The sequence below is a fragment of the Callionymus lyra genome, chromosome 15, assembly GCF_982586985.1.
Source record: "Callionymus lyra chromosome 15, fCalLyr1.hap1.1, whole genome shotgun sequence".
In the NCBI taxonomy this organism is placed as follows: domain Eukaryota; kingdom Metazoa; phylum Chordata; class Actinopteri; order Syngnathiformes; family Callionymidae; genus Callionymus; species Callionymus lyra.
Window position 1 is genome coordinate 23493562 of NC_141832.1, and position 27727 is coordinate 23521288.

Sequence of the window (27727 nt, forward strand, 5' to 3'; positions counted from 1 at the left end):
TCAAAATAATTTTGTGAGAAGCGAGTTAACACAAAGTTATGTAAAGTGAAAGTCATTATAAACTCAATGCTACACTTGCTATCTTAGCTGGCGGCTAACAGTCATTCTTAAATTCTATACTTGCTACCTTAGCAAGTGGCTAACTTGCTCTAATGAACCACAGCAAATCTATTATTTTAATATGACATTAAACCATTAAAAGTTTTTAAAATATTATTTTTGTTTGTGTTATAAATTAAATTAAATTAAATTAAATAAGACTATAGTGGAGAAAAGAAAAACAGATCCCAGTGAAACAACAATTAGAGAATCACAGTGTGACAGTTGCGAGGAAAATTATGAGGCAGTAACCTCGAGCAGAACCAGCCTTAGTATTGCTGGGTATAGCTTAGCTGGGAGGGTGGATCCTTTTTTTAAATGGAAATTGCACCGTTTGTGTAGAATGAATCACATGTCATAATTTTTTTTTAGGTTTATTAATTGTACCATCGAGTACATACTGCAAGTCCCACAATGCACTGCATCAAATGATGCTAATGGTATTTAAAGGGGCGACAGGTGAAGTAATGTTCACAAGTCTCTTCTTCAGTTGTTGCGGTCACATGGGCAGGACTCCACTGCTCAACAAGTTCAACACATCCAACACTGTCCCAGAGTTGTTCCCCATATACAGTACATACATACACACTCACACACAGTGTAGCACAGAGTCGCCTCTATGCAAAACAGCAGCTCAGATGTTTAAGAGCTTCTCAGAAGATCCAAAGAAGGTCAAAGCTCCTTGAACTAATCTTCACGAGGACAATGAAGCCATTTCATTTCACGTCAGTTTCCATCACAGGCCGAAGGTTTCAGCGGTTAATGTCCGCGGTAATGTCATTTCTCCCTTCATGTGTGTGTGCGCGTGCTGGCGTGTGTTCATGAGAAATTAATGAATGAATGGTGGTCAAGAGGGGAGTCGCTGACCCTCGATTAGCTGCGGGGATACGATCTCGCCAGCACGTGTCCTGAAGTTAACCGGGCGGTTTGTGGGAAGTCATTAGTTCAGGCCTGGAGTTGATCCACTCACCTCACCTCTCAGGTTACTTCTTGAATGTGGCCAGGAGGAGGATGAACCCCGACTTCAGTGACAAAGATGTACTTTGTTGTGAAGTAAAGTGACTCCTGAACAATAAATGTTGCTTCTCTGGATACAAACACAAAACATAGAAGTAGAACACATGATGCCGTTTTAGTGATTCTTCTTCTTGTGTGTTGTGCATGTGAGTGTGTCTGTATGCACATGTGTTGGTGTTTGTGTTTGTCTACATGTCTGTGTTCATCTGTGTGTGTCTACATGTGTGTGTGTCTACATGTCTGTGTGTACATGTGTGTACTACATGTGTGTGCATCTACATTTATTTTTTTATCTACATGTGTGTGAACTTCTGAGTGTCTACATGTGTCTACTTGTGTTTGTCTACATGTGTGTGTACATCTGTATGTGTCTAAATGTGTGTGTTTGTCTAGATCTGTGTGTGTCTTCGTGTGTGTGTTTCTTCATGTGTGTGTGTGTCTACATTTGTGTGTGTTTGTCCACATGTGTGTATTTATTTAAATTAGTGTGTGTATAGATTAGTCTGTTTGTCTTCATCTGTTTGTGTCTAAATGTAAGTGTGTACATGTGTGTTAACATGCATATGTCTGTGTATTAGTCTTAATGCGTGTGTGTGTTCGTGCATGCATGCGTGTGTGTGTGTGTTTGTCTAGGTGGGTGTGAGTGCGTGAGTGTGTGTGTGCATCTATACTGCTAGTTTTTTTGTCTAGATATATGCATGCGTTTGTGAGAAAGTATGAGTAACTATGTGCTTCTTTTTGAGTGTGTGTGTGCATGAGTGACTGTGTGCATCTTTGTGTGTGAGTGTGTGTATGTGTGTGTATGTGTGTGTCAGGACAGATCTGTCAGCAGCAGCTAACAAATGAGCGCAGGAGACTGACAATAAAGAATTGTTGGAATTTTCTCAACTACGACCATCTGAACGACAGAGACGTCCTGGTAGAAAAGAGAACAGACGCTGACGCTAGGCGGGAATAAACCTGACATGACAGGTCTGGAGTTGAGGAGAGCAGGTGTGTATGTTGGGACATCAATCGACCCTCAATAGCTGCTGATCACAGCGTTTGGATAAAGTCCCGGAGGACAACTCCAGTGCAGAGAATAAACACCTTCATGAGAAATGCTTGGTTAGCTCCAGTCCATGGAGGCAGCATTCCTCTACCCCCCCCCCCGCCCCCCCCCCACCCCTACCCCACCCACCCCCTCCGTCAGGGAACTTCCCTGCTCACCACTGCAATCATTCTATTGAAACTATGGAAATCTGCTGCATTGTTCTCAACACTGTACAGAGGGAACGAGCCAAGTTTGTTTGCGTCTGTGTGTTTGCTAACACTTGCTGCAAACACTGCTGAGTGACAGTTACGCTGAGTGGTTCCAAGTCGCTAAGTCATCCGTCATAGCTGTGGAGTAGAGCTAGAGCTCAGCTCTGACATTCACAGCAAACAGTCAAACAAAGGTTGATTTATGTTCTTTATTTAAATGTTAAGTTAAATGTCTTTAAGTATTAATCTAGAAATATCTTTTTCTGACCGATTGTGAAAGGTCCATCTGGAGCCTTGACCACAATCAAGTCCATCTAGTGTATATTTGCACCGTTTCATACTCTGCGGTCACACCCAAGTCACATGACGTCGATAATTAACCCAAGATAAACAATCTCATTATGAGAATGTTTACAAGTAAAAAAAATAGTTTGGACCTGCTGAAGACACACAACTTGAGGTTTACTTTTAGTCGCACTGATCAGAGTCTTTTTCAATCAGAGGTCACACTAGCATGTGGTCCTGAAGTCACATGGCCAAAATACATGTTGATCATGAGGCCACAGAAATAGCAGGACAGTGGAGGAAACAGGATCACAGGTGTATTTTAAAACCTCTCTACGTGTTTCCCTCTCGATGTTCGGACTGCCGAGTGTCTGTGCCTTCTCCCACAAATTCCTGTTTACAGGCTTCCTTCCTGATGTGCTGCCGTGTCATCTGGTATTCCTCTTAGCCAGTATGATGTGGATCCTTCCATTGTGATTCACTCCCAGTTTTAATGGATTTTTCAGGTCGACCCTCAGATCGAGCAAGAAGCTCAGTGGTCACATGACATGACAGAGATGTATGTGACACCTGTCACTGTGGCGATATACACAGAGTTCAGCCAAGTGCGTGTCAACAACATAAAGAAGAATAAATAGATAATCGTCTTGTCACGTCAGCACATCTGTCAGCAGCTGTAAGTGTGATAGATGTATACTCAGTGGAACGAACACACCCACATGTATATATTGTCATATGTTTATAAGTAGATTGTAAATAAGCCTAGGATTCAAATCAAAGGTTATAAATTGATTTAAAAATGTCTCACTATGACACATCACAACTCATCGAACGTGTTGCCGTAGCAACAATGTATCTTTAGACAGCGATTTTAACTTAAGGACACTGTGACACTCTTCTGAGGCTTTGAGCGTGCATGTCCGTGCACGTCTACTGCTGTTATTGAAGCTGCTGACATGTTCAAAGATTCACCTCCGAGGTGAGGTGAAAGCGTTTCACATGTTTCAAGGTGCATTTTTCCGTCTGATACCTTTCATTTTTAGTGTAGAAACAACCCCAAAAATAAATGTAAAAACTGTGAATTCAAGTGTTGTGAAACACATGACACATGTTTGAATGTAATTGTAAATATATATTCCTAGTTCTTAGTACATTTTTTACTCTATGCCTGGAAAGTCCCAAAATTAGAACCTAACATGCTCATTAAACTGTCTTAAACTGATGTTTTTTGTATTTATATTTTGTTAATATCATTTCCCTGATACTTTGTTCTAAAATAATTAAAATAATTAAAGTTAATATTCTTATAGAAAAACCAAGAATAATGTCCATCCCTCATTTCATATACTGTTCCACCCCATCCAATAACGCTGGCATGTCCAAAGTTTAGCAGATTTCATGGGCCCGCAGTCTTTGTTATAAACCAGTGAATGTACAATATTTGTAATCCTAAAAATATTAAGATTTTGATGTAACATTTACGAGATTTTAATGACAAAATTGAAGTGACAATGTTAATTTCTAAAGACTGAAAATGTTTTTTTCTTCTCTGTCTGGTGGAAGATATAGGAGCTTTTATATGAAAGTTTTAAATGAGATAACTCTTAGTTTCTCTCTTGAAATTTGCTTGTTTTCACTCAAAAAAAAGTTTGGACACCTCTTCCTTAACGCCTGTATGTTCTGTTAAAACAGTCAAAGCTGTTGTTTCTTTAAGTGTCACCCCAGACATCAAAGTTTTGCAGGAGCCAAGGACTCAAGCAGGTTCCCACACTCGTGTCCCTCAGGATGTGAACGTCTGAAAAAAGAAGTTTGTAAAAGTACCGGATCATAGCTCCAGGTGAGAAAAGTTGTGTCATGTGATCCGAAGGATTCCAGTTGCTGGAAGTAAAAGTGTCAAGTACGAGGACAGGTTGAGTGTTGGGGGGTGCAGGTGGGCACAAAGGGAAGGAGTAAAAAGACATAATGGTTTAATGGAGAGGAAATGACAGGGGTGGTGTAAATGAGAGGGTGAGAGCAGGCGTTAGTGGTTAAACAGCCAGGGAGAGTGGAAACGGGGAAATCCAGGCTTTACCTCCCAGAAGACAGGGATAAGAGTAGGTGGGGGGTTTGCAAACAGACGCGCTGCCACTGCTGGGCGAAGGGTCGATGGGTACAGGCCGCCTGGCGTCTGCTGGAGCGGTGATTTCCATCCCCTCCTACTGCAGATACAATGAAAATTGTGTCTGGAAGCACAATGGAGTGGGAAGAAGCAGCTCAGCTGCCAGTTGGGATGTGACCAGTTAATCTCTTCAAGTTCTGCAACAAGTGCTTGACACAGACAAGATCAACAAGTTCTCTGAGGTTTGATTCAGTTTGATTCATTCCTCCACGCAGGAATGTTGCAGGACAGATGGGAAGTTCGTTGCAGATGTTTGGCTAATCTGAGCCTCACCAGGTTTGTTGACTCTGAAAAAGACTTTGGTCGCACTTTTCCAATTCAAGATCAAAATCCTGAGCCAAGGTGTAAACCGGAACGCTGTGTTCCCCGGTCATCTTCCTGTTCTGTCTTAAACAGTAGTTCAATTCCCTTTTCATCCTGCCTCTCCTCTCCCTCTTCTTCCGTTTCCCGCCTCTGTGTTTGCTTACCCCTCGTCGGCTCCCAGGTGTTTTCCTGCCATCTCTTCCGGTCTGACTCAGGTAGAGGCCGGAGCGCTTGCCATCGACGCACACACTGAAACTACACAACTTCATCTCTGACGTTCCTCCAACAATAGCACAACGAACCGCGTGTCCGGTGTGTGGAACAATGCTAGCATAGCTTCGCTTTTATCTCAGCGTGAGGCTCAGTTGAGACGACTTTACTTCACAAAACACACTGCAAAGGTTGTGTTGACGTAACTAAAGTGTTTCAAACCACTTGATTATTCATTATGGATCTTAATATGTGTTGTGGCTCACACTAGCACACAAACATATAGCGTTGGCAGCACTTCTATGTGTTGATATACGAGACTACCATTGTTGACATCGCTTCACAACTGCTCGACGGATAAAAACAGTTCTGAACTCTATGTGAGAGCGCCCCCTACAGAACACATCACACAGACAATGTCAAATTTTAAGCCTTAACATTTGATTTTCAAACCATGAAATCCAACAGAACTCAACATATTTACTTCTCCTGTTGTTGCAATGAATTTTAGGACTTAGTCTGGGTACCATATTTACTTACTACTGCCAAGGAGGTAATAGACCACTGCTATTAGCTGTCATTTTTGCAATATAGCTCCGAAATAGAAAAACTAATTTAAATTAAATTTTCAGAAATTAAAGTCATAAATCCAAGTAATCTATAAAAATATGTTATAGATGGATACAAATATTTTTTTCTAAATGTTGCTTTTTGGATATTTAGTATATTTTACATTGATGCCTGTTTTGTCTTTTTATTTGGGTTGTGTAGAAGTCCGCTGCATAATTGTTGATTTGACTTTTTTCTGCTGATTCAAGGAAAAATCTATCTGAATCAGCAGAATTTTAATCTCAGCAAAAATCTGAAACTTCAGAAGAACTCTGGTCAGATTTTAGTTGAGGAATTCACAAGGAAGATGGATGATAAGACGGATTTGTGAACCTCAGAACCTTATATTTAATTTAATGCTGTACATCTGCAAGTATTGTCAGAGTTAGAAAGGATGGATGTGTCCTTGAATTCAAGTGTTGTGACTCATGCAAACGCACACATATACACACACACACAATGAACGCTGTGTTTTGTCTTTTGTGTTTCAATTCTGCCATTGATTCAGTGACCCACAAGACTTCTATCAGGATATCAACATTTCCCCCAGCCCAGCGTCCCACTGTTCTCTCTTCTGCACCGTGTGTGTGTGTGTCTGTGCACACGCAAATCGTGTGTTTGTGCGCGCGTGTGTGTGTGTGTGTGTGTCATAGAATGGAGCTCTGGCTGACAGCCACTCTGTGAATGACTGCGTGGGAGACAGGAGCCGATGAGTCATAGTGCACATGCCATGAGGACACAACAGCACCCCCTGTTGCCGGAGCAGGGGAAGCCCCGGTAGAGTGGGTGCATTGTCTGGATTCGAGTGACATCATAGGACGTCTCACTCCCACAGAGGGAGAGAGACGGAGAGGTAGAGAGGGAGGGAGAGCGACAGGTGTTTTAAGTTTCTGACTGTATTATCACAACTGATAAGAAATAAGATTTGTGATACAATCACAATCATGTGAACACGAATGATCAATAATCAGCTGCCATATGCATTAACCCACATTATTGGTTTGTCAAACAAGAAAAATAAGTTTCATAGTGACACAATGTTATAAGAATAAGAAAATTTGAATTACTTAGAATGATTATTTAATTCAATAAATACTTAAGCTATCAGAAATGTGTCTACACGGTCAGTTAATAGTTCCCAACTATTGAGGGCCACACATATGCATATGGGTCGCATGTGGCCCCTGAGCCTCACTTTGCCCAGGTCCTGTTTCACATGTTCTGTGGTCCAGGTCTTAGGCGCACACGGACACATGAGGCGACGCACATCTCTCACACATGCACGTGTGCGCTCACACCGCAGGGAGAGGAAGCTGCGGCACAATGATAAGGTCCGAGAACACAATGGACTCAGCAGCGCACAGACAGAAGCCAGGACCAGTTTAGCTTGGAAAGGTCAACAAGCCTCTCCAGGCTTTGATTCAGTTACTATTGTTCACACTGTAATAATCACCATTATGCTGCCCGGACCAAGTGCGAGCGGAAATACCTCTAAATACGAAGATGCGGGCCAGAGAGAGAAGAGTGTAGAAGTCTAGTTGTAACAGCTGGCAAGTTATATGATGGTTAGATTAATAGCACTGTTTCAACATATGTTAACTTCTATTTCATTTTTTCATCACTCAGGTCTACCATTTTCTACAAGAAATATTTTCTGATTTTTTTAGCACTCCATAACTGATGCACTCCATCTCCATTTATTTCAAAACACTTCCTAAAAAATGTCCTGAATTCAAAAAAATCAAAGATTAGTTTTATCTGGAGATTTAAGCCTTTTTTTATTTTCATTATAAACGATTATAAAAGTTAAGGGATGGTATATTTGATAACAGCTAGCACTGTTAGCCACTAACTAAACTAGCAAGTTCTAAAACTACAAAGGTCCATCTGAGCAAGTCCTGCAGCCTCGTTGGATGACAGAAGCTTACAGAAATGTCACGCCTCTTACATAACCGCAGAGCTGCTCCACGTTACGCCTCTGAGGGCGACTATAAAGGTCAAGGCGGACCGGGTCGACGCTGGCAGGTCCAGCTGGCAGGTCCGGCGGGCAGCGTTACATCATGATATTAACTTCACGGGGGAGTCGGTTCTATACACAGCTGATGTCGAAGTTCTTCTCGTGCGACTGTGGATAGAGTCCCAGCTGTGTGATAATGTAACGACAGATCTTGTTAAACACATCAATTCTTATTTAAGGTAATTGACCAATAGATGTGTCTCTCAACATTACAGAGGGTTTTGTTTTAACCCTTTCAGAACAATACGCCTTCATTTTGGAAGTGTACTGAGGTTGTTGGCGATGAAGGCACCAGAAAAAAGAAGCAGAAGAAGAAGACAACAATGAGATGTTTTAGGAGAAGAAAATTATTTGCTATATTGAACTAAACATTGAACATATAAACAACATGATGACTGTGATTTAGTCTCCATTTCCTTCGTCTGTGTTTGTTTGAAAGTGTGTGTTTGTGTGTGTGAAACATGATTCAAGGGTGACACGTCAATCAAAAAGTGATATTTGTGTACATATAATCAACATTTACGTTTGGGATATGGTAAATAGAACCTTGTGTGGTTGTTGATGTTTTTGGAAGCATTTATAATTGAGCTAAAGTGGGGCCCGATATTAAAGTATAAATTCAAGAACAGAATCAAGTAGTTTTTTATTGAAATGTGTCGTGGGAGTCCGAACAGTCATTGTTGCATTTGATTGCATCAACGTTTGTTTACATGCCTTTCATGGACAAAATCAATGAAGCGATGATGTTACTCTGGTGAGACAGTAACAAGTAGGGTCGTGCAGACTCGCTCGTATCAGATTTAGATTCATAGTCATCCTTGTGAAAGTCTTTTTCTGAGAGCCAGCATGAGCCAAAGCTCCCGGGACTTTAAAACTATTCCTCATGGTTTCTCATCCCACTTTAGCAACACGCTTCTCAAGCAGCAGCGGAGACGTAAGAGGCTGTTGTCCAACGATCGTTTTCAGTGACTCGTCTTTCTAATCCCAGCCATGAGGCAGACGAGCCGCCCGGCGTTAATTAATGTTTTCCGTTGTGGAGGAGAAACGCTCGTCTGTACTCTAAAGACTTTACAGCTTCAACAAGCATTTTGTTTTTACAAAACCAGTGGCTGCATTAACACTCGGAAATGTTAAAGAATAATTTTAAAATGATGAATTTAGGTGTCATAAAACTAAAATACGGTGATTTATTTTCTGTACTTACAAGTCCTTCAGTTCACTCTACAGTCTACGTTCAACTGCCTTCTTTTTCTTTTTTTTTTAAAGAACTGTCCCAGCATGCATTGCAGGACAAAAGGCTCCACTGAATTACTCTTTGTTTGTCTGTACAGTGTGTACCTGTATCTGGTAATGTTTACGTTTTAGAAGTTATGTTTTTATTTGAGGAAGGTAATTAAAGGTTCCTGTTGGTTCATTTTGCTTAGATGTTTCTTTTAAGTTAAGGTAAGTTGTGGCTGAGTCATGTGATGCGTGTGGCTGTCTTCCCTCTGCTACTGTGTGAGTCCAGACAAACAATGTCACGCTCAAATCAATAATGCTGACACAGCAAAATCATAAAATGGCCAATTTCATTTATTTCTGCTGATCCATCATATTCAAAGAGATACTGGAGTCCAGCCCAGCAACCCTGGGTAATAGGCAGGGGGACAGGTTATTGTAGCTCTGTGTACATCTATAAAGGAAATTGTACTGCAGTTTTGAATGTAGCAGCTCTTCTTGGATGGATGAAAGGTGACAAAATGTCAAATCTGTGCGTAAAAGGAAAAGTGCAGTGCGACGGATAGGATCCGTCGTCCAGGCAGAATCCACATTCCCAGACGAGAATCGAGCCTGTGTCCCTCTTCGCTGGCCACGGTCCAGCACTCTCCCTTCGCATCGCGGCCTTGGCTCAGGGTGTGTCAGAGCTCGCACGGGACGCCACAGAATAGTCTATTGTTGGCCGGGAAAGACAGCGAGCCAGGGGAAGAGGGAGGTGGAGGACGGGAGATGGTGGGAGAGAAATTAGCTTTCAACCAGGGAAGGAGAGCTCACATACAAAGTAGGACGACTCCCACGCTGGAGCGTGTGCAGTGCTGGCACCGGGACTCAATTGCTCTTGTGAACCACACGACCAGCATTCACACCTCAGGATCTGAACACTTCAGCCGTTTAAATAAGTCACTGGACAAGCAGAGAAGACGTCAGATCTGGTGTGCAGGTGAGGGTCTCTTGAGAAAAGGGTGGTCAGAAGGTGGTGCACTTTTTTGAGGCACCACGTGTCCATCAGGTTCCTGGGAAAAGTTCACGCCGCGATGCAGGGAAGGAGGATATGACCGCATATTGAACTTCAGATCCCAACCAACAATGTGTACTCCGTCCTGGCCGCGGAACAAAGACCCGCTTCCCTTTACAGAGTCTAGGTGAAAGACTGGCCTTCATGTGTTTAGTGGATTTGAAGATTTCACCGCTGGAAGTTCTGGTTCACACAGAGTTGGTCTGTCGGTCCCCACCAAACTCCTATTTTTCAACTGTATTGTGTTTTAATACTCACATTTTATTGCCCTTCATTTTATTTTTATGGTTTTAATAACATTTTAATGAAAAAATGTTGCAGTTGAAATATCTTTTTTAATTGAGGTGCCAATAAGAAGAAAGAGCTTGTTCTGCACCACAGGGAGGGGCATATCTTCAAGTTATGTGTGGATCCAGATGGACATTTGGACAATACCAACATGTATACATTAGTTGTTGTAGGTAACAACACACTAGGGCCGTGCGGTCAGGGTAGGCAGGCGTGGCAGTGTCACAAACTACGTTGATACATGCAATTGATGCGCGGCGGTCTGCATGTCGGCAATATAATGCATGCAGATATGTTTATTTGCCTTGATTTTCAAGTCTGACAGATGTTTTTTAACCATTAAGTTCAATGTTTTGTAAGGGTCTTATTTAGTTTCGCTGATCGGGAAAAACAACCGCAGTTAAAAGGCAAAGCTTGAGACAGACTACTTGCGTAAATCTAATAACAGAAGGCCCCAAAACATATTAACCAATCAGAAGCAACATAAGGCTGGTCGGTCTTTCCTGACATCATAATGCTGTCGAGCTAACTCTTGCTCGAGATTCTTCACTCCAGAGGCAAATTTTAATATTTATGGTAACTTCCCCTCAGTAGGAGGAAATAAACGTTTTTTAAACTGCCAGCATTGAAACAGCGGCGTCTTCCTTGTAACCCTTTACTATCACGGCCGTACTCTATAATGTTTAGAATCCAGGTTTGCTAATCCTTTTTAAATTATTTATTAGTTCATTCATTTTTTATACATCTATTGTTTGTTTAAAACAAATTTAGATTTCCAGCCAATTGAAAGGTTGCAGACCAATAAATATGACAGGTTAAATATTTTGAATATAACATTTTAGAAAAAAAAAGATAATTAAAACATAACATTTAATCTATGACTCTTATGTAATTGTCAAAGATGACAGGTTTATGATGCTATAAATCCTTAAAACTCTTTACTGGCTTCGGGTTTCTTTCAGGATCAACTTTAAAATTCTGGTTCTTACTTTCAGAGCTATTCATGGTCAGGCTGCATGATGGAGTCTACTGACTCCTTTAAGAAACATCTTAAGACGTTTCTATTTGTTCAGGCTTTTCCCTGATTTTCTGGAACTCCTGTTGTGTTTTCAGTTTTATCTTGACCTTTAAAGTATATACTTTATTGAATATTGTTTTGATTATTTAAGCGCTTTGTGACCCTGGTCTGGAAAAGCGCTAAATAAAAAAATACTTACTTACTTACTTATAAATCAATTTTCATCCACAATCAATGACTGCCATAGATCTAGAGGATGTAGACTAAGATACCACAAAATATCACATTTCAATGTAGTTAAGAAATTATTAACTAAATATTTTTTCTTTTTTCTTATAAACTATCCTAGTCATATGATATTGTTAAAGATGACAGGTTTATGCTATATCTGGCCTGGAGGTGAGGACATCAGTATAATAAAATCATAGAAATCTTCTTTTAAAAATTTCACTCAAAACCATGCGTGTGCATGTGTGTGTGCATGTCTGTATGAAGAATGCTGTTGAGATATGAAATAATTAGTAGCCAATTGAATAAGTTACCTTTTTGGGTTTATATACACAGTAAAACAGACACTAAAGGAGTTAGTGCCTCACCAAGCATGGACCTCAGCGCACGTCACTGCAACACACCATGTACCTTTGGCAACATTTACTGAAACTTAGTTAAATATTTTGATATCAAATGATAAAATAACTTCGTCAAACTTCATATAATGCCAGTGATGGTTGAGGCTACAATTCTTAATTTAAAATCACCAGATTCAGAAAAAAAATAGAATGCTCATTGTACTACAGGTATATACAAATAAAGCTGAAAACCTTGAAGAAAACCAAAAAGTAAAGTAACAGTCAAAGATAAATAATATTCAATTATATTTCAAAGAAAGAATGCAAACGGATACAAATACAAAGAGATGATGATTTGACAATAACATAAGGTCATCGAAGAAAATACTTGCTCTGTCTTGATGCAACTATGCAACACTGAATGAAAAAAAAAAATCAGACGTCACTGCAATACTGATGCCAGGAGGCCCTCGGCTAGCCTAAAATTCCTTCTATTCCTCATGTAAAGGCCACTTTATCAGCCAGATAATGTGATGTGTGCGCGCGGCGGGATTGTGTATTCTGCAGACTTGGATCCAAAAGTTTTCCTTTCGCCTCTCTGCTGGCAGCAGCCTCCATAAGAGCTGCCCTTTTCCAAAAATGCCAATCACACCACATTCTGGCCGACACACAAAGAACCTCCCTCGACACAGCTGTACCGAGACAATCAGAAGAAGACCATTGTTAAATTATATTTACTCAGTAATCTCACGCAAAAATACTCTCTCCATCTCATGAATGCCGATGACAAAACTGTATGAATATATAAATATTGATTTTGTTGCCAGGTTATTCTCAAACAGATTGGTAAAAAATATCCTAGCTAGCCAGGGCAAGTGGACACCCAGGACTTGTCTCTAGACCAACAGAGGGCGAAAAACATATCTACCAAAAATAAAGAGTCAACACATTTTGTTTATGGACTGTGGGAGGAAACCAGAGCTCCTAAAAGACGAGTTGCAAAAGAATGCCAAATAACTTCTGTCAATGAGGTTAGTTCTCAACCCTACGAGTTACAGAGAGCTGCAGCCAGGAATGGGACATTCAAATTGTTCTTGAGAAATTCTGAAAGAATTCTGATCTCTCCTCATCAAAGCTACCACCATCATGTGAAAGAATGTTGTCAGATGAGCATTCCCATCTAAAATAGCTTTTACTGAGGAAAAAAAAGGAACCATGAAAAACAACTCTAATAAAATGTAAAAAGAGACTTTATGGCCTCATAGCTCTCAAACAATCTTGAGTAAAAATCAGTCAAATCCTACAGTATGTATAAACTGTCACATACTGGTTCACCAGCCGTTGCTTAAAAGACAGATCACATCAAAAATAGTTATGAAAAGATAATGATGGAATAAAACAATTGATTATTTGATTGCATGTCGTTTCATTTGATATATATTTTAGAGTACCAGAATATAAGAGGAATACAAATCACAATTACTGCATGTAAATATGATATACCTAAAGCGCTGTATTCATTTTTAAACACAAGTTAAAAGGAAAAAAAAAAAGAAAAGTACAAACTTTGTGTATTCTGAGTACTCAAGGTTAAGGCACCAACATTTAACAAAACTTAATTTAAATAAAAGCTAAGGGCTTCACACTGCACTTACTATATTGATTATTCTGAAGTTTAATTTGTATTTGGTGGAATGACGATGATGGATTTATATAAAAACAAATATTTAAAACTAAAAAAGCCGAAGGATGGACGAGAAGAAATGTAATGACTTGACAGAACACCCCCATCTAGCGGCACAAATGGTTACTACAACAACACACCACCCCTCTATCGCGCATTTCATTTTTGCAAAGCCTTAAATATGCATTTTAAAGCTTTAGTTTAAGATTTAAAACATTTATGCAACATAGGGAAGTAGCTTCAAAATCAATCATATTGATTATCGCACTACAAAATCACTAATTTATTTATTTTTTCATTTAAGTTTATTACTGTACAAGGCATGGATGTGACCACATCAAGAAGTGTCAACTTCTCCAGCTGTTAGAGCTCCAGCTCGATCTTTACATCCATTTTGGTTTTGAAAGGTTCCAGCAGAGGGCGAACTTCCTCCGTCAGGAATCTGACCACCTGGATGGAAACAGAATGTAGAACCAAGAGATACTTAAAAAATGAACCTGTCATGTTATAAAGACATATGTTCCAAGCTCCAGGTACAAAGGCTCACCTGCTGGGGAGCCCTTCCAATGAAGGTCTTAGGGTCAAGAAGGGAATCCAACTGCCCCAGAATGGGGGCAAAGTAGGAGTCCGCCTGGACCCTGGCTATCAGGTCATTGTCACCTCCTTCCTGTTTCACCACGGCCGCTGCCTCCTGCGACAGAACTCTTATTTTCTCATGGCAGTCCTGGATAAAGGGATGAAGAGAAATGATCCAAAACATTATGAACAAGTTTTAAGTCTCGTCAAACAAAAAATCCACTTCTTTGTGACCCATTTTAAACTTTAACTGTGAGTTTTAAATCCTTCAGGAATTATACTAGTGTGATTAATCATTAAAATCATGAAAGTCTCTTGGAGCCTGTGTGCCCACTTCTGTACATGGAAAATCACAGGGGCATCTTGCAGATATTAAAACAGATTTAAAAAAAAGTGATGTTTGATTAGAATAAATGGGTGGAGGGAAATATCGTGATCTGGTCAGTGTCCTGCAGCACCTGTCTGTTGCCTCCAGCCTTCACTATGGCCATGATGATGTTCTCTGTCGCCATGAAGGGCAGCTCGTGTCGAATGTGCCGCTCGATGACCTTGGGGTAGACCACCAGCCCCTCTGAGATGTTCTGCAGGGTGCTGAGGATGATGTCAGCGCTAAGGAAGGACTCGGGAAGCGAGATCCTCCTAAGAGATTCAAAACATTAAGATAGTTGATGGCGTGCATCTGCTTACATGTAAAACTGAAAATTTGTGACAGAAACAAGACTAATCTAAATAAGTATTTGCAAGATGGCTGACCGGTTGGCGCTGTCGTCCAGTGTCCTTTCCAGCCACTGGACTGAGGCCGTGTTCAGAGGATCGGACATCAGAGCCATCAGATGACGGGCAAGGCTACAACAGCGCTCGGACCGCATGGGGTTCCTCTTGTAAGGCATGGCGCTGGAGCCTGAGGAGTTTCAGAGAACCAGACATGACCTAAGGTGAAGAGCAATCATGAAGAGAGAACAAAAGATGACCCTACCGATCTGATCTTTCTCAAAAGGCTCTTCAAGCTCCTTCAGATTGGCCAGCAGGCGGATGTCGCTGCAGATCTAAGACGGACCAAAAATAAAGTTAAACGAGTAGAGGTTCTACTCATGACCACAAGATGGAGACATAGCTCGAATAGCGCACCTTGTGTACTGTTGCAGCTAAACTGGCCAATGTGGCCAAACAGTCAATGTCCACTTTCCGACTGTAGGTCTGTCCGGTCACGAGGTAGGCTCTGTGGACGAAAGAGCAAATTAGTTATACTCGTGATGAATAGGATAATGAAGAAGAGTTTATTATTAACCCTTCATTGACATGTGCATTTTTACTTGTTGTAACTCCTGAAGTTATCAAGTTACCAAGTGAGAAGTAGCTTACTTCTTGAATCCAGCCATCTCAGTGACCAGCCTGTCCAGCTCCTCTACCTGCAACCATGGCACGTTTAATACTCTTTACTAAAGAATTAACAATTAAATGAATTCACGGAGGAATGGACAGATTCCCACCTTGTCGTGGTCGCCCTGGAACAGCTGCAGGAAGCTAGCCTGAGTGCCCGTCGTCCCTTTGACGCCCCGAAAACGCAGGTCATTACGAGCTCTCTGAATGTTCCGCATGTCCATGACCAAGTCCTGCAGCCACAGACAGGCTCTCTTGCCGACCGTGGTTAGTTGGGCTGGTCTGGAGCAGGATGGAGTGTGTAAGGATTGCATATCTCCAAAAGAACCGTCATAATATGAAACTCACTGGTAGTGTGTGAAGCCCAGAGTGGGGAGTTCGGCGTATTTCTCAGCAAAACTTGCCAGCCTGTCCATCACCCTGGCTAGCTGTAATAAGAATATATGCTCAAATACACAGACCACGATCTAGGGAATCACATTATAATCTTTTAAATGTTTTTAAAAGACACAAATGAAAGCATTGAAAGGAAACACAAATGACTTTCACACTGTTGACTTGCTACAAACAGCTGATGCCACCCATGTTGACAACACAGCTGCTCATACTCTACTTCCACGATGCATGAATAAGTGAACACACAGCTGAGCCCACCTTTGGCAACAGAATGTCGAAGCCATCCCGCAGCACAATCAGGTCCTGAGGAGAGGAAGTGAGGCAAAAGGGATGATTAGAATACAGTACATAATCTAAACTCTATATGAAATGATATAAAGTTCTTTACAGTGTTGTCGCCCACGTAACAGGACGTCGCCCCCAGGTGGATGATGGGCGCCGCCTTGGGGCAGACATGTGAGAAGGTGTGCACGTGCGCCATGACGTCATGTCTGAGTTTCCGCTCTTCTTCCGCCGCCATGATGAAGTTGATGTCTTCTGCCTTGCTTTCCATCTCCTGGATCTGCTCTTCAGTGATGGGCAGACCTAGAGTCTGGACCAGTGAATACGTTAAAATGAATGAAGAGACAAGGTCAACTACGAGTCAGCATGGATTACCAGTTCACAAACTCTTCATTATAGTAATGATAGTAAGCATTTGGCAGGTTAAAGGGCAACTAATGTGGAAACCCAACCCTCCTGACTCACTCACATGTCAAATGGTGAAGTCTTCCTCACCAAGATGCAGTAATGACAATGTTTTATAGTTATTACTTCATAAAGTTCTCCCCTGTCTGAATGAGAGTTCATTATGACGTAATAATGGCTTCACTCCTGCTCCAGCAGGCTGTAATCACGACCTGCTTTGTTTATATAATGAGTCCCTCGGAGGTAAACACCTACTTGATTTATGAAGCTGCATGAGAAACCCTGACGGCTGAACAATCACAGCAGAGTGGGCGTGGTAATGGTAAACAAGAAATAATCTCCAGCAAAACTTGTTTTTTTCAGTAAAAGGGGCTTAAACACAATTGCAAATATATAAATTTAAAGGGTTTTGTGTAAAAAGACACATAGTGATGAGTACAATACATGTCCAGGATGAATTTAAAAGACACTTCAAATCATTAGTTGACCTTAAACAATAGTTGGCAGGTTAACGTTGGGTTGATGTTATTGACAATTAAACCCAATGGCAATTAAACCTTACTGACATTTAAGCTCCCTGACGGTTTAACCTTCATTGTGGGTATTAAGGGAGAGTGATGTTATTGATGCATTAATGTAATTAACGGGTAATGATGGTAATAATGGGTAAAAGTTAAGGACGGCTTACGTTATTGACGGGTTGAGGACGGGTTGAGGGTGAGTTACTGTTAATGAATGGTCAATGACTGATTCACTTTATGGATGGGATCATAACACGTTAACATTATCAATATGATAATGTTATTGACAGGTTAGTGTAATTAACAGGTTATTGTAATGGAAGGGTTAAGGCAACGTTAAAGGCAGGTTTAAATTTTTGAAGGGTTAATGACAGGATAACGTTTTTGAGGGGTTCTTAATGGGTTAACGTTTTGCTGATCACATGAGCTGGGTCATGAAAAAGACAGTTTGCTCAGGAAAAAGGTTATGGACATGAGTGTGTGTTTAACTTAGCAAAAGATAGGAACTACTAACCGGTGCCTTCATTGACTTCCGAGACCTTGATTAACTTTATCTTTGGCAGTCACATGCTTCCTTGTGACACTCACAGGACATAATAGAATCAGACTTAATCTCCGTTTGGACAGAGCAGAACTGTCATGTGACCAAAAACTGAAAACATGCGAGTGACTCTAATTGAGGATCAGGAGGGTGAGTCACAGAGGCTCCCATTACTGTGACATTACTAGCGCACGCACACGCACACACGCACGCACGTACGTACCAACACACACGCACGCACCAACACACCCACATACACACACACCATTTAGGCTGAGTAAAGTCAGAACGCACTTCAGGCCATTTGTAACCATTTATGTCCAAATGTAAGAGCAGATTAATGAACTTCTAAATTTGATGAGATTATTTTCTTCAACTGGAGTTTATTAAAAGCACATTTCAAGACAAGAAAAGTCTAAATATGGCCACAGTACCGGATTATTAATGTTGATCATAACTTTATGATGATATTTAAAAAAAAATTTAAAATAGATTCTTATATTCTTATTAATTATATTATTATATCTTAAATAGATTATTCATCTCCTTAGAGAAATTCACGGTTCAGCAACTCCAGAAAATGTTACAAAGAGATAGAAAACAGAGGCATGCAAGTTATGTACAGTCTAAAATGTGTTGATAGACACGTTGACGACTAATGGAATATATCTTAAATGATTCACTCTACATATAAATTACTTACTTACTACAAGGCTTCAAAGTGAAGTAAAATCTACTGCTTTAACACATAACATAATTGTGAAGGACAAAGTAATGCGGTGCTTATTAATATTGAACGTTAATATTGGATCTTAAAGTGCATACAAATAAAGTTTCCAAATAACCTCATAATGTTCGATGAAGTTTGTAATATTTTTAATTAAATTTCATGGTTTAAAAGTATTGTTTGTTATCAGTTATCTGTGTGCGTGGAGAGTGCGTGTCTGTGAGAGTGACAGGAGGCCTCTATATTTAGAACTTTGAAACTTGAGAAAGGTGAGAGAGTAACATGGACACACACTGTACGCATATAATGGAATATTTCATGGATATGGAACAAACAGGTGTCAAACCTTCTCAGCCTTGGCCAGGTAGATCCACAGCTTCCTCCATGCGGTGAACTTCTTTCTGTCGCTGAAGTTGTACGCCATCTCCTTGCTGGCGTAGCGGGACACCAGCGGGGATCGGTAGCTCATGAACTCATCCGCCATGGTCAGGAGTGGATTTAAGCAGTTATGGAAGACTTCAGGGGTGACAGGTTCTCACACAGAAGGTCTGCTGCAGTGACTTTTAGCTCTTCGTGGCGGCGGGAAAATGACACTTCGGCGCATCTACGCCACCTACCGGATAGGCGTGTCGTCTATTTTGGGACGTATTCGGAATGTAAATAACACTTTTTTAAATGTTAAGGGACGAGCTTTAGAAGACCAACGTAGGCTTCAGCATTTTCACCTACACGTGTCATCCCTGCGCTCGTCAATAGTCATCTCTGGTATGAGCTGCACCTTTGAATCTCCATTACTTGAACTCTTCATTTTTGCGCCTTTCAACGCTTCGTCATCACTTTCTCTTTCATGCGTGTCTGTTACGACTGGAACGTGGAATGAAGTTTTAAGTTAGTATTGGATCAACATCAGTGAGCATTTAAACCAAATATAGAAACGAAGTTGAATTCATCACTGGACATGTTTACTGAAATGTTGCAGCTCAGTCATCCTTCCACAAGATGGTGCTGTAGCTAACGTCATCCATGCAATGACGTCTAAAAAAAATGAAATTAAAAACACGTAATAAAATGTTGTTGATTTGTTTCACATTTTTAAAAGCGCCTACAGAAAAGTTATCGATGAGATGTTCAACAGGTTCAGGTTAGTATACCGAGTTATGACAACCTGTGTCATGCCATGAGTGAAATGTGTATTATTTTTAATATAATACTGACATAATTCTAGGTCTCCATTCATTCAGCTTTTGTTAAAAGATGATTTGAATTAGTAGGATTCTTACTATTAATAGTAGCCAGTGTGTTATGTAATGTGTGGTTGTGTGTTAAATATTTAATTATCTCCCTCGCAGTGATTTCTCTTGCGATGGAAAGAGTGCATGTGCTGGATGCATCAGCTGGGGAATACATACAGCTGTGAGCTCCCTCTCCTCTTCCTCTCCTCTCTCTAGCTATCCATCTTTCTTGCTCCCTGACTGCAGTCTGCACTCACTGCCACTGCTGCTGTTGCACAGGCAAGTGGGAGGAACAGCTTTTCTGTTTTGCCTCAAAAAAATGACGAGACGACTTCCTGTAACAGCTGCTGCTGCAGAGGGATATTTGGCTCTCCTGCTTCTGCATTGCTCAATCTTTCCCTCCTGCACGGAGAGATAAACAAGCTCTGGAAGAAAACAGAATAGAACGATTAAAGTAGCGCAGAAGACATTTGAGGGAGCAGATGGAGGGGCAGACAGAAGGAAGTGGAGGTAGAGTGAGTGACACTGCAGCAGAATGAAGTGGATGGAGAGAGCGAGCTGCCAGCGTTTCACACACCACTCGAGCTCGGTCGTCGCGCGTTCTCTCTGAGGTGGCAACAAGAAGCGACCAAAGTGGAGCCTAGAAGGAGAAGAAGAAGGGTGGCTGAGGAGGAGGAAGCCAGAGGTTCCACGCTCAAGATGGCTGCTGTGTCCTCTGGCTCTGACACTGGTGAGTCCTCCCACACACCTTCTCTCCTCACATATCTTCCCCAGCAAGCATCGCATGTCACTCACCACCATGAGAAACTGTTGCTCTTGTCAACTTCCTGTAGTGGAGCTCTGACAGTGATTTCATCCTCTCTGAGGGAGAGTGACGACGTGACTTCTAGCGTTCATCCCAGCTTCTAATCATATTAAGAAGAAGTGTCTTTCTCGCAGGAGCAAGCAGATCTTGATTTGTGCTGGAACAAGATCCATCTTCCAGATTATACCATCAAGTATCTCACTTGACTCTGGGTCTGTGCTTCTTAACCTTTCCCAACTCAGGGCTCACTTTTGAGTCCCGAGAATGGATGATGTCCATCATCACCATAGAGACGACAAAATTCATCCTGCTCTGTTCTTCAATTCAAGCAAAAGCATAAACATACGAGACACGATTTGAGACTTTCTTTCAAAGCTACAGTAGCTTATATCAAGATGTTGGATATGAATCAATAAAAGAGCGTCAGGGTATCCAGCCTCAAGTAACACCCCCAAAGTCCAATATGCACAGTAATGGTACGAAATAATGACGCATCATTCTAAACATTTTACAGCTGATTCTTCGTGGTTTTCTTAAATATTTTAGGAAAATGTTGTTTGGTCTGTGGTCTCATTGGCTGTTTTTGCAAGATACTTTTACGTGTTCGTGTTCGTTTTCGTTTTTGTCTCCCCTGTACAGCTGGTCTGTGTGCCGGGTCATCCTGATTTACAAACACAGGAGTCCATGGTTCTTGCTCTGTGACCTACATAAACAAAAGCTCAGAACAGCAGGCGAGAGATGGCGAATCTGAAGGAAACTCACATTTTAGAATACTTGATATTTAAAGGTGCTCACTGTAACTGGGACTTCTTATTAGTATTCTGATAGTATTTTGGTTTGTTTTCGCCACAGGCAGGAGACTTAATGCCGGACCGCACAGATATTGTATTAATTATAGCTCTCTGAAAAGTGTTTTATTTCGAAAGAAAGAAAGGATTCTCTCCAAGGTCATATTATCATGTCAAGCCTAATGTGTAAGACCCTGTTTGATTAAGCATTATGGCTAAGTGTATTTTAAAGCACTTAAAATTTAGTTTTTGCAGGTAGTTCCTTTTTATTTTTTACGTTTTTATCTGTCACTGTTTAAGATGTAAATATTGACAATGCAATTGATCTTTGATTCATCCCTTGTGTTATCTCTGGGTCATGGTGACCCGGTGCCCCTCAAACAAATTTGATAAGGGCCACCGGGTCACCTTGACCCAGGGACAATAAATAAACAATAAACAGGGTGTCTTCCTCAACAGGGGACCAGAGGGGGCGACACCCCCCTGAGCGAAGGCTTCTCATTCTGGGGGGCCCCAAGTCAGGCAAGACCTCCACCGCCAACACTATCCTGGGGGACGAGGTTTTTGACGCGGGGGCAGAGACCACGCACAGCAATGTGGGTCAGACGGAGATTTACGGCCGGCGGGTCACCGTGGTGGACACCCCGCCTTGGAGCATCCCCTGCGACACGGAGGAGGACACCGAAGAAGACACCAACGACAACACCGCCGCAGAGTCCGACAGCCCACCGCAGGCCCCGCCGAGCTTAGACAGCGAGGGGCCGTGCATGGGAGCCATCTTGTGTCCTCCTGGACCGCACGCCATCCTGCTGGTGGTGTCGGTGACGCAGCCTTTCACAGACACTCACAGGAGGGCTGCAGAGGAGCAGCTGGGGGCTCTGGGGGGAGGTACCTGGAGGTACTCTATGGTGCTCTTCACTGGGGTGGACAAACTCCAGAAAGGGGTTTTCATTGAGGAACACATCGCCAACACAGGAGAGGCCCTGCAGTGGCTGGTTGAGCGATGCGGCAGCAGGTACGACTCTTCTCTGCTACGTCTGACGATCGAGAACCTGACACATTCTGCACCTGCAGGTACCATGCCTTCGATAACACTCACAAGGACACAGAAGACAATACTCAGGTGCCAGAGCTGATGGAGAAGGTGGAGGAACTGATCACCGACAACCAAGGTTTGACACGTACGCAGAGGTTTCTCCTCCAACGTGCTGCAGCACTGAGTATTTGTTTGTCTGCAGGCTGGTACTTTGAGGTGAACGAATTGATCCTGTTGGAGGAGGAGCAGGCCAGGAGAGCTCTGGAGGAAGAGAGGATGAGGATGGAGGAGAACGTCAGACAGAGGGATCAGATGATCGGTGGACCCCCAAGAGGTGAAAGAGTGAATTACTATGTACCTGCACAACAGAGCTCCATCATTTAATCCCTTTTAGAGACGAAATAAGTCTAAATTTAACTTTTCAAATAATATAATGATAATTAGTTAGCTGTTTGATTTTCTATCTCCTGGTAGAATTGAGGCTCCTGCTGCTGGGCTGGAAGGGTGTTGGGAAAAGCTCAGTGGGAAACGCGATTCTGGGCCGCCGATGCTTCGAGTCAGGCCAGGAGACTGACCTCTGTTTGAGGAGACAAGCCCTGGTTTCGGGGCGACGGATCACCATCGTGGACACCCCTGGGTGGGACTGGTTCTCGGTGAGGAGAACTCCAAAGCGAATCCGTCAGGAGTCTCAGCGCGGGGCGGCTCTCCTTCGACCCGGCCCACACACGCTTCTGCTGGTCCTGCCCGTGGTGTCGTCTCTGACTGCCCGGAAGAGGAGGACGCTCCTTTCTCACATAGAGACTCTGTTTGGCGACAGCGCCTGTCTCCACACCATGGTGCTGTTCAGCTGCGGGGACTGGCTGGGTCGCACTCCCATCGAGGAGCACATCCTGAGAGGAGGCCGGGAGCTGCAGAGACTGCTGGAGTTCTGTGGGAACTATTACCATGTGCTGGACAGTAAGACGCCGGGCAAAGACAGAAGTGTTTCACAGCTGCTGGACAGGATTGAGGAGATGATCCGGGAGAACGGTGATAAGGCTTTTCTCCCCATCCAGACCGAGTGGTGTAAGTAACAGTCATCATCTATCCATCCTTCCATTCCATCTGTCCATTCTTCTGTCTCATCTATCCAAGCCGCGGCGGACACTGTGCAATTTTTTTTCAATTCTTAAAATTGAGCATAATACATTTTATTTTGAAGTTGGAAGGAAAGTTTGAAGTTGAAGATTCTCCTTGTCTCTCCCAGGAAATAGTCTCCATTTGTCTTTCAAACGGGCAAAAAGCACGAGCTTCCACCTCAGCGCCATCCTGTTCCATTTTTCTTGGGAGAACACTACATCTATCCATCCGTCCATTCCATCTGTCCATTCTTCTGTTCTCCATCATCTATCCGTCCATTCATTCCACTTGTCCATCGTTCTGTCTGTCCATCATCTATCCATCCTTCCATTCCATCTGTCCATTCTTCTGTCAGTCCATCATCTATCCATCCTTACATCTGTCCATCCTTCTGTCCGTCCATCATCTATCCATCCTTACATCTGTCCATCCTTCTGTCCGTCCATCATCTATCCATCCTTACATCTGTCCATCCACCCATTCCACTTGTCCATTCTTCTGTCAGTCCATCATCTATCCATCCTTCCATTCCATCTGTCCATTCTTCTGTCCGTCCATCATCTATCCATCCTTCCATTCCATCTGTCCATTCTTCTGTCCATCCATCATCTATCCATCCTTACATCTGTCCATCCTTCTGTCCGTCCATCATCCATCCATCCTTCCATTCCATCTGTCCATTCTTCTGTCCGTCCATCATCTATCCATCCTTCCATTCCATCTGTCCATTCTTCTGTCCGTCCATCATCTATCCATCCTTCCATTCCATCTGTCCATTCTTCTGTCCGTCCATCATCTATCCATCCTTACATCTGTCCATCCTTCTGTCCGTCCATCATCTATCCATCCTTACATCTGTCCATTTATCCATTCCACTTGTCCATCCTTCTGTCGTCCATCTGCTAGCCATCCATCCATCCGTCAATCCATCTGTCCATTATTCTGTCTGTCCGTCACCTATCCATCCTTCCATTCCAACTGTCCATTTTTCTGTCCGTCCATCATCTATCCATCCTTACATTCCATCGGTCCATTCTTCTGTCCGTCCATCATCAAATCCATCCATTCATTCCACTTGTCCATCATTCTGTCTGTCCATCTATCCATCCATCTGTTCGCCCATCTCTTTCCATTCTTCGATTCTATCTGTTCATTCTATGTCCATCCATCATCAATCCATTTAACTTGTCAATCCTTCTCTCAAGTCAACCATCTATTGATCCTACAATTCCATAAGTTCATTCTTTTGTGTCCATCATCTATAAATTCCCCCATTCCATCTGTCCATTCTTCTGTCCCTCCATCAGCTATGCATCTATCCACTCTACTTGTCCATCCTTCTGTCAGTCCATCATTTATCCATTCTACTTGACCATCCTTCTGTCATTCCATCATCTATCCATCCTAACATTCCATCTGTCCATCCTTCTATCTATCCGTTAACTATCCATTCTTCTATTCCATCTGTCAATCCGTCTGTCAGTCCATTATCTATCCATCCTTCTATTTCATCTGACCATCCTTCTGTCTGTGCATCTTCTAACCAACCTTTCATTCCATCTGTCAGTCCATCATCTTTCCATCCTTCCGTCTATCCGTCCCCTCATAAAGCTATGGGCCACATGAAATCTCATCAAGGGCCACATATAGTTTCTTGGGCAGACTTAAGACACAAACATTCTTAATTTGTTGTGTCTTCCTCTGGACAGTGTTGACATGTGCTTATGTTTGTTTGACAGTGAGCGAGGAGAGCTCGTACTCTTCCGACAACACAGAGCCTGAGGACGACTGCAGAGGCTGCCAGCTTCAGTGAGACATCATGGATGTCAGCCGGCTTTACACCATTTCAGAGTCTTTTTAAAAGGCTCCACCGCCTCATGGAACCCTGACCTCACCAAGACATTAACTAGGGAGTGTCTCGCAGCTTTAAGCTAGGACTTGAAGCCACACACCTGTGTATAAATGGTCCGCCAACAACCAGGAAATGCTTCTAAACAAACTGCAGAACCCTGCCGCTGCTAAAGATACTCTGTGACTTCATGACTGCTGACCATCCAGGCTGCTCCGACACCATCAAGGTGGAACAGTTTTACTCAAGCACTTGCGTCGGATCATTGAAGTAGGAAATCTCTACAAGAATATGAACGTAAAGCACTTTTACTTTTTCATGACTAAACATGAGATTTATATTTTGAAATATTGGCACAGATCTTTCCTCACCTGGTCACATGAAGCATATGATTAAAACCACATGTGACAAACTCAAGGCCAAATCCGGCCTGCCGGACATCAGAGTCAAACTGATGTTAAAGGAAAGGATTTTGATGTGTTTGATGTTGGACAAACACAGAGGAAATTAGAAGAGCTTGAGCCCCCAAGACAATATTTCAATTAGACTCATATTTACTGTTGGTAAATAAACAGCTGACTTAGTCTGCTAAGAAGAAAGAAAGTCCATTCTTTAAAAACACACACACACATTTCAGACAGTAACAATCAATAGAACAGTAATAATTGTACATTTCTTTCTGTGCGGCCCACGGACCGGTCTCAGTCCCCAGATCTGTGATTGGGGACCACCGTGCAAGAAGATTAGGGCCCCTTTTTCTATCGAGTTTGTCCACGTCAACAACAACTCGTTCCTCAGCAATTGGATCTCGAGTGCTTCAGCTAACAGTACTAATATTCTGAGTCATTTCGAGAAGCCTTTTGTGGCCAGTTAATGTCAAACCTGTGCAGCATATTTCTATGTTGTCGACCAGATTGCTGAAGGTCACATGGTAACGTTTACATTTCCACGGTGGAACCATGACAAAGGATGTGATGTTTTATTTCCTGCTCACTTCCTCCCCGATAAGATTTCTGTCCAGTCGTCAGGAATGCTAAAATGTGTTCATCCTGCAAACTGTTCTTGCTCCTCCTTGCGTCATCTGTCTGTGCACCTCTGTTGCCATTTTCTTCTACTCCTGTGCTAATGTAACCTGTGTGTGTGAGTGTGTGCGTGTGCCGGGGTCGTTAGTGTAGTTGCCATAAGTAGCGGTCTCGCTAGAGAAGAGCTGAGGTGGAGGTGTGAGTCCCGACGGGCAGCTCTGCTTAGCTGCTTTTATTGACAAGGTAGACTCAGCTATGTGCCTCAGCATCAGAGCGGGAGTGCGGCCTGCGGCAGGACCGCGTCCTCTACGCCACATCCAGCTTTTGCATGCTCCAGATAAAAAAAACAACTTAACCTCATGAGTCATTGAGCTCACTTAGGGCTCTAGTTTTTCACCACTGACACATCAACAGGGACGTTTATAGAAGAAGAATTTAATCTATTTATTTCCTACAGGCATGTAAACACACCGCATGCAGATGACCCAGTGCCTACAGAGCTGATGGCAAAATCACCTCTTGTCCTGTTGAACCTTGCAAGTCACATGACTCAAAAACATAGTGCTGGGCTGTCACCAACAGATGTCGCTAAATAGAACATTTGAAAAGAAAAGAAAATCCGTCAGTGTTAGAGGTTTTAGCGTTACAACTAAACAATCTTACTAACATCATGATTTGCATCATTCATGCAAAGATTAATGCATACAAATTAATTTTAAAAAATGTAACACATCCACTGATTGAAAAAAAACGTTATTGAATTCAGTGTTTTAGAATCATAGCAACCCATTGCTTCGTTCATTTTCAGATGATTGAATGGCAATGCATTATATTAAATTCCATTTCAGCATAAGTGACAATTACGTCACAAGAGGAAGCAGGACTAAATAGTGGTTGTTTGGGCCGCCCAGCACTATTAAAGGAACGCTGTATAAGGCATTTATACCATGATCCAAACCACTGCCGTGCTGTAGTTTCCTGTGTTACGAGATGTTATCTGATCGTGATCCGGTCCTTGATCATCCAGTCAAGTTGGTACGCATGCCTCTAGTGTGATGAGGACATTAAAAGCTTTTGTTTGGTTCTAGGCTCCTAAAATTGTATAAGCAGTAAATATTGATGTGAAACATGATTTTACTGTGGCCAAGTGATGTTACTTCCTGTGTCCTTTAGCACCATTGTGGCATCAGTTCTTTGTTGAGTGGCAATAAATGATGTGGGTAAACCCTTGTTTTCATCCCCTTGCTTTTTTTCCTGATGAAAATTCAAGACAAAAC

The 27727-nt window shown here is 42.2% G+C and overlaps 2 protein-coding genes across 3 annotated transcripts; one reads left to right on the forward strand and one right to left on the reverse strand.

Annotated features, from left to right (window-relative positions):
- Window positions 1-13319: 13319 nt before the first annotated feature.
- On the reverse strand, window positions 13320-19188 carry adsl (adenylosuccinate lyase). The gene is made up of 12 exons (XM_087808341.1): window positions 18946-19188; window positions 16512-16715; window positions 16382-16426; window positions 16076-16155; window positions 15838-16009; window positions 15710-15756; window positions 15476-15566; window positions 15324-15393; window positions 15101-15248; window positions 14806-14986; window positions 14319-14495; window positions 13320-14221 (listed from the first exon to the last, which is right to left on the reverse strand). The coding sequence occupies exons 1-12, from the start codon at window positions 19081-19083 to the stop codon at window positions 14135-14137; spliced, it is 1440 nt and encodes a 479-aa protein (XP_087664467.1). The 5' UTR covers window positions 19084-19188; the 3' UTR covers window positions 13320-14134.
- A 77-nt stretch (window positions 19189-19265) lies between these two features.
- LOC148065442 (GTPase IMAP family member 8) lies at window positions 19266-27680 on the forward strand. Of its 2 annotated transcripts, XM_087808339.1 has the most exons (7): window positions 19266-19740; window positions 19949-20561; window positions 21884-22439; window positions 22499-22596; window positions 22663-22794; window positions 22935-23525; window positions 25319-27680. In XM_087808339.1, exons 2-7 carry the CDS (start codon window positions 20531-20533, stop codon window positions 25390-25392), a joined length of 1482 nt encoding a protein of 493 aa, XP_087664465.1. In that variant the 5' UTR covers window positions 19266-19740; window positions 19949-20530; the 3' UTR covers window positions 25393-27680. The 2 variants fall into 2 exon arrangements, with proteins under 2 accessions (XP_087664465.1, XP_087664466.1); XM_087808340.1 differs by lacking the exon at window positions 19266-19740 and having other exon boundaries at window positions 19852-20561.
- The last annotated feature ends 47 nt before the right edge of the window (window positions 27681-27727 follow it).